The sequence below is a fragment of the Aegilops tauschii genome, chromosome 6 (genome assembly GCF_002575655.3).
Source record: "Aegilops tauschii subsp. strangulata cultivar AL8/78 chromosome 6, Aet v6.0, whole genome shotgun sequence".
Lineage (NCBI taxonomy): Eukaryota > Viridiplantae > Streptophyta > Magnoliopsida > Poales > Poaceae > Aegilops > Aegilops tauschii.
The window spans coordinates 414,950,214-414,956,995 of record NC_053040.3 but is presented as its reverse complement, the minus strand read 5'-3'; the positions used below and the strand labels follow the sequence as shown (position 1 = coordinate 414,956,995).

At 45.6% G+C, this 6,782-nt stretch overlaps 1 protein-coding gene across 2 annotated transcripts; it reads right to left on the bottom strand.

Moving 5' to 3' along the window:
* Nucleotides 1-654: 654 nt before the first annotated feature.
* LOC109741224 (uncharacterized) lies at nt 655-6,552 on the bottom strand. Of its 2 annotated transcripts, XM_020300296.4 has the most exons (6): nt 6,209-6,338; nt 5,083-5,580; nt 4,837-4,980; nt 4,686-4,739; nt 4,385-4,560; nt 655-1,113 (listed from the first exon to the last, which is right to left on the bottom strand). In XM_020300296.4, the coding sequence occupies exons 2-6, from the start codon at nt 5,507-5,509 to the stop codon at nt 1,051-1,053; spliced, it is 864 nt and encodes a 287-aa protein (XP_020155885.1). In that variant the 5' UTR covers nt 5,510-5,580; nt 6,209-6,338; the 3' UTR covers nt 655-1,050. The 2 variants fall into 2 exon arrangements, with proteins under 2 accessions (XP_020155885.1, XP_020155884.1); XM_020300295.4 differs by having other exon boundaries at nt 4,837-5,580; nt 6,209-6,552.
* Between the last annotated feature and the right edge of the window lie 230 nt (nt 6,553-6,782).

The window sequence follows — 6,782 nt, the reverse complement described above, 5'->3', positions numbered from 1 at the left end:
CCTCGTGTTTCCCCTCGTGTTCATCACGTTCTTCGTAGGGATCCGCTCCTTTCGTGAAAGATCGGCCATCTAGGGTTCCACCCTACATCAGAAAGGGAGCTAGATTGTGGGCTTTTCGTGATTTTGGCATAACCCTTCATGATTTTGCTCCTGCTTAATTTCTCCTTGAGAACGGCCGATAGGAACAATATAAATAAAGCCAAATGATAAGTGACACCCGTGTGGCATGAAGCACTCTGGCCTTGACGTTTTTTACAATTAAAATTGCCATATAAAGAAAAACTAAAACTTGCCATCCAAAAAGAAAGTTGACATGCTTGCAACTAAAGTTGTCATCTTCACATCATTAAACTTGCCATAAAAACATTCAGAGTTGCCATGTGTTTGTGCCACGCGTGTAACACTTATCAGGGTCCTAAATAAATCCCACGTCAGAAACAGGATGGCAGCAACAGGCACTTGCAGGCTCAAAGCCACTAATGAAGGATTGCACATATCTTAATACTTCGACCAATACATCACAGGAATAGCAAAATTAACAAATTATGTGGGCGGACAAACATCGGGCAATCAATTCATCGACAGCAGCAGCCAAAAACATATGCAGTTCTGACGGGATGCAGCACGAAACGGTGGAAACATCAGCAGCAACCATGGAAAAACGACTCAAATGACATTATTTGCACTTCCCGTTTGACTCTTTGGAGAACAGGAAACAAAATGGTGCTATCTCACATCCACGTGCAACTGAGCGACTGAAAGGACTCCTGTCACAAACCTACAGTTCACGGCTGCCCACTAAGATTTTTACAAAAGCATTTCCTCTGCTGATCTTCAGAGGCTAAGATGCTGGCCTATGCTTTAAGTTAGGAGTAATCACTACGGCTGAATTTCCTACTTGATAACCCCCTAACTTGCTAGTTGACAACCAAACACCATACACATCTTGATTCAAAAAGATCCAGCTTATCCTACTACATCCCAGGGCAACAAGTTTACCAGAGCACAACCGTGCATGCAGGACTCGTCTTCCCGGCGAAGAATTGATGATCAGATCTTCAGATCTTTCTTGCAGTTGTCTCTCAAGTCCTTTAACTTAACGACGGCTGAATGCTGCACAGAAATGGATTTTGAGAATATTAGCACATGATCATATACTGACAATGCAATCAAGCAATGAAATACTCCAATGCAAACTAAGGGAATATGCAGATATATAGTTGAAATAGTAGTGAACTGGTCTTCAAACAAAAAGAACGAAGTTGATCACAGAAGTACACTGTCATGGCATAACAAGTCACCACACAATCAAGATTCAAGACTAGGATTATCAAATTCTCAGCAGGGAAGAAAAATTCTTTCAAGCATCTTTCAGGCAAGGTAGTGAATGTTACATAATCTACCAAAAGAATTAAAACTGAATTTCCATGAAATAGGCTGGAAAAAGTTCAGCAGGGCTTGCAACGGCATATTTTATCTCGTATGCTTGTATGCTAACCCTAAAGCTAGACCAAATGGCCCATGAGATTTTCAATGACAAAAGGAACAATGATCATCGCAGCCTGACAATAGTTGAATCCGAATACATTCAACTAACTTTGAAGGCCTTTTCTACATATTAGCAAGGCACAAGGGGCGCTAACTCACATTATCAAGCTATGCTACATAATTTAATGAGGTAAACAGACCTAGCGCGGCCACAACTAGAAGTCTAACAGAAATGTCTACTCAGAATCTAGTACTTTGAAACAATAGATGATGATAGGTTTGAACAGGATCTCCTCTGAAGCTCAGCTCGACAAGCTCTGCAACCTTTGGACCAAGCTACAGGGGACTGAATTCCTCTAGGGACTCAGTTCATTGGAAGTGATATGCAAGCCAAATATGTTCTCTTGTGCCAAATCTGCACACAGCGCAGTGCTCGGGCTCTATTCCTCTTACTCAGAAGCACATGACAAAGATGAGATCTCGACAAAGATTTGGAAGATCAAGGCGGAAAACAAGGTCAAAAAAATTCTATAGCTGCTGCTCCTGAACAGGAATTGAACAGTGAACAAACTTCACACACGATCTTGGCAGCATTGGCCCATGTTGTTTGCTTATATGATCAAGTCCTGCAATATCCTGCTCATCTTGCACTGCAATGCCCCTTCTCTAAGGAGGTGTGGCAGCACATTGCTTCAGAAAGGCCTCAGATGACATTGTGCAATGCAAGCAATATCAATAGGGCTAGTGGAACAAAATAACTCAAGGACAGGTGAATAGGGAGCAGAAGACACTGTGATTGACGGATATGTTGTCTGGCACACATGGAAAGAGGGACGCAGAAGAACTTTTTAGCACAAAAGCTCTGATGCAGCAGGGATGGCAACGATGATTAGAGAATTTAAGCCCCCTAAAGGAGGCACAAGAGATTTGATCCTTAGTTTATTTATGTACAGCCCTTGCTTCAGCATTGGATTTTCCTTTCTTGTTTTTTATCAGTTTGCCTTTTCACTGTAATCTAAGCTTGTAACAATTTGCTCCTAGCAGAGCTCCTAGTGTTGCCCTTAAAAAAAGAGACAGCCTTTTCACTTAATGTACTAGCAGAGCTCCTAGTGGAGCCCCTAAAAAAAGAATCCAGTACTAGAGCAAGCGAAAATTCAAACACCATGTCTGAGAACACAATTTGTGCAAATGGCTGTTTGCTTGTACAATTTGATTTCTAAAAACTACTTATTCAAAAGATTCAATGATTTTTCACATACAGCTCAGAACAGATGTCAAGTAAACAACATATGAAAGATGTGATCACCAGGTGCTTTGACTCCTAAGATTATGGGTCAAGATAGTTAAGAAAAGCCATGATAAGAAGCACAAAGTAGTGTAGTAGGAATAGCTAATTCTACCCAGGGGTCCCACCTGGCAAAATGATCATGGTCAATGAGTCAAAGAATAGCAAGTAGAAAGATAAAGGGAAAGGGAAAACGAGAAACCAAGTCAATAATTGGCCCAAATAGGCAAAGCCCATCATGGTGGAGGGGATGAGAAGGATGGCTCGCCATGGACTACAGGCCCTCCACCTTCATGAAATAGTGGACCAAAGATTATCTATCCTTCCCACCTAGTACCTCCATGGATAGCTTGGTCATTTGCCAAGGACCCCTAACATATATAAGCGCACCCCCCCCCCCTCCTCATGTACTCCGTTTCATTCTGAGTTGAATAAACTCAAGGGCGCCCTGAGACCAATGGTGCGAGGACTAACTCGACGCTCAAGCCCCCCTGAACGCCTTTTATGACATAGAGCTAGGTCACAATCTGACAAGGCGACAGAACCTATTCAAAAAACGCCGAAATGCCAATTTTGTCGCTGTACGACAATCTTCGCTCTAAGACCATCGTACACACCATTGTTGCGACTACATTGTGTGAGGCACCATGTACTTCTCTGTTGTTTCTACAACTAGTATGCCACAGCAGGTTATCAACTTGGAAGAATCCTAGCAATTATGTTTTAGGGCAGTGCTACGCGTCTGCCGGCGGATGATCTGAAAAGATCCACCCCATCAGCAACTGTTAGATCTGGTCCAACTAACGGTTTAGCCCCGTCCACATTATTGCAACAAAGTTAGTGTTGCAGAACCCTCTTTGCAACAGAGCTCATGTTGCAGAAACATTAAGTGTTACAATTTTTTTTTCGTGTTCACTTTTTTGCAACATATATGATGTTGCGGAAGGACTTTTGCAACATAAATGATGTTGCACAAATTAAAGAAAGAACGGGAGTTTGGGAGGTGCACGGGAGGCAACTGCGCTCAAGGGATCCGGATTAGATCCCGCAACATTCGAGCTGTTGCGGTGAGAAGAATGCAACAAGAGCTCAGTTGCAAAAACGTAAAAGATAATGCTAGGTGAGCCCCACAGGACACGCGTCACACGGAGCAGGCGGCGGACGCCCGTGTGCGATCCGCCGGCTGAAGCCGAGCGTTTCCCTATGTTTTAGCAAATACAGATGAAAAGATAGGTGGTAACATACACCGTCCAATATGTGGCAAATAAATGACACCACCTGCCTACTTAACATGCTAGATAGGCACTAAAAAATATCAATTACAAGAGTATCTTTAAAATACCTATGGTTTTTAGCTGGTCATCAAATATTTTGTGAAGACAGAAGTATTTGCCTTTTGTGTTGGCCCAAAAAATGTAATGATAAATTGAAAGTCAAACTACTGAGTACCACAGCAGGGCTAAATTCATAACTGAACCTCCGCAAACTAACAAATCAATGATCCCTCAAAATTTACCAGTGCAAGCAAACAGACATTTACAGAGAGTAAAATGTGACACCATCGACATAATTTTGACTAAGGTGGAATATTGCAGGTGTAAAACAACTTACGAGCTGGGCAGATTCACGAACAAGGGCATTTTCAGTATGAAGAAAGAGTGATCTCTGCTGTTGAGATAGTTCGAATCCCATCTCTGCAGCTCTTTTCGAGTATCTGTCTGCATTGAATTCATTTCCTTGCCTCTTTGCCTCTAGCGATCTAGCAAACTTTATGCTCTTCTTCAATGCTAAAGAAAGGTTAGACAGAGATGGAATCAATATTAGTAAAATGATCAATCGTGAACAAAGAAAGAAACCACACTACACGTACTACTTGAGAGAGAGAGAGAGAGATGAATATGCCGAGAATTACCACCAAGCCGGCTTCTTGCATCCTGATAATGGAGATCAGTCCACATAAAAGCAGCTGTTCGGACAGGAATGAAGAGATAAGGTGTATGTTCACATGGCATCATAATGACACGTACAATACATGCGGAAGCAAGAAATTCATGTAAACATACCCTTAAGACAGAAAGTGCAAGTGCAAGACTTTGTAGCACATGATTTTTCAAAGCCACCAACACCCATTGGAGGATGCTGGACATTTGTACATGTCATGTCATCACGAGCTGTAGCGTCAAACGAAGACTGTGGATTCTGATTTCCTGGTGATACAACCATCTCCTCTTGAGTCAGACATTCACCCTCATTAGTCTTATCATTAATTACAATCTTACTAGCCTCACTAGCATATGGCAGCAACTCACTATCAGTGTCTTCATCATCTTCCGCTTCACAGCCACCCTCTGATTCCAAGGAAGACTCTGCCTTGTCGTTGATGCCAGAAGAATCCAATGATACACAACGATTCCTCACATCATCATCATCCTTGGATCGTAGCCCAGCTGCCTGAGCAGCCATGTGCTGAACCTTGGCTCCACGGAAAATTGAAGTCCTTGCGAAGTCCTCTTTGCCAATACCATCGACCAAAACTTCAACAAGGTTTCCTGATGCCCCAGCATTGGCCTTTGCCTTTTCATCAGACTCTTTCCTAGGGTCAACGACCTTTTCAACCCGACTCATCTTGACTCCACCTGCATTCTTTTCCAGATCGCATGAGGCTGGCCGCTTGCCAAGGACATTTGTCAGGTCTCCAAAGGCCCGCCGGACACTGCCCTGGGTGTTTTCAGACATCGCAGCTTCCAGATACTCACCAACTTGCCAGAACTAACAGCAAAAGCGTCGCGGGCAACCGTATAATACAACTGCATTGATCAATTCAGAAACAAAATACAATGTGAGCGATGTATTCATACTGTGTTGAGAAGGGAGTAAATGCACATAATCATGGCTTAGAGCCAAAACAAAGGGGCAAGGTTTGCGGATCGTCAATAATGTTCTGCCGGTAGACTACGGGAAGCAAAGCAATGCCATGTGCTAGGAGGCTAGGAGCTAACTGAATATTACGGGTAAATCAAGCTGACTAAGTGCAAATCGATGCATCTACGAAATGAAATTGGATGAAATCGAGGGTTTCTGAGACGGAATCCTCCCGCTCTCGCCCCACAAACAAATACACAGGACGTGATGCGCGTTGTTGCGGCGTAATTCCGCGGAGTTGACAACGATTTAGCGGGGAAATAGGGTTACATTCCGTCGTCTAGGTACAAAGTCGAGTCGCTACAAAAACTTGGAAGCAGCGAGTCTATCGTCAGGATGAACGAATCAACGGGGATTCCAGCTCTACACGGGAAGGGGGGAAGCCGAATCTGATAGGAAACATGGCGGGGCGGTGGCCCCACCCCCCAGCCTCCCGCGCAGTAGCTACCATGCCAAAACCTACAGATGCGGGTGGCGAGACGGGGAGGAGGGGTAGGGTTTGGGGGCGCAAACCTCGCCGCGGAACGCCAGCCGTTCCTCCCGAGATCGCCCTCCGGAGCGGGGGGCGCGCGAGGAGAGTGGGGTGGGGTGGGGTGGGATGGGACTCTCCCTCTCTCTCTCTCTCTCTGGCGGTGGGGGGTGGGGGTGGAGGCGAAAAGGGTTGGAGGGGAAAACTTGGAGCGGGCGGGGCGGAGCGGGGCGGCGTGAGCGGGGGGAAGGCCTGGCGCCTGGCGGTGGCGGTCCCGAGTTGCGCGCGCTCGCGTTCGGAAATTTGGGCGCCGTGCCCGTGCGCGCGCGCCGGGCGCGGGAGGTTCCGCTCGGGTCGGCGCGCGTTGGTTGGATCGATCTGCCGCGGCACGGGTCCGTCGCGTCGGTCGTTCGGCGTTCCGTGGATCTGCACCGATGCCGCAACGTTAAGCGTCGGTCGAGCGAATCGTGCACCTGGATCGGCCACCTCCACCGCGGTTGGATCTCTCTTACATCTGAGATCTGGGCCGAATTCCCTCCACTGTGTTTTTTCTCTTACGTACGTATGTGGCATCGTTTCAGCGTTTTCTTTCCGAAATGATAAATCCCGAATGTTTGG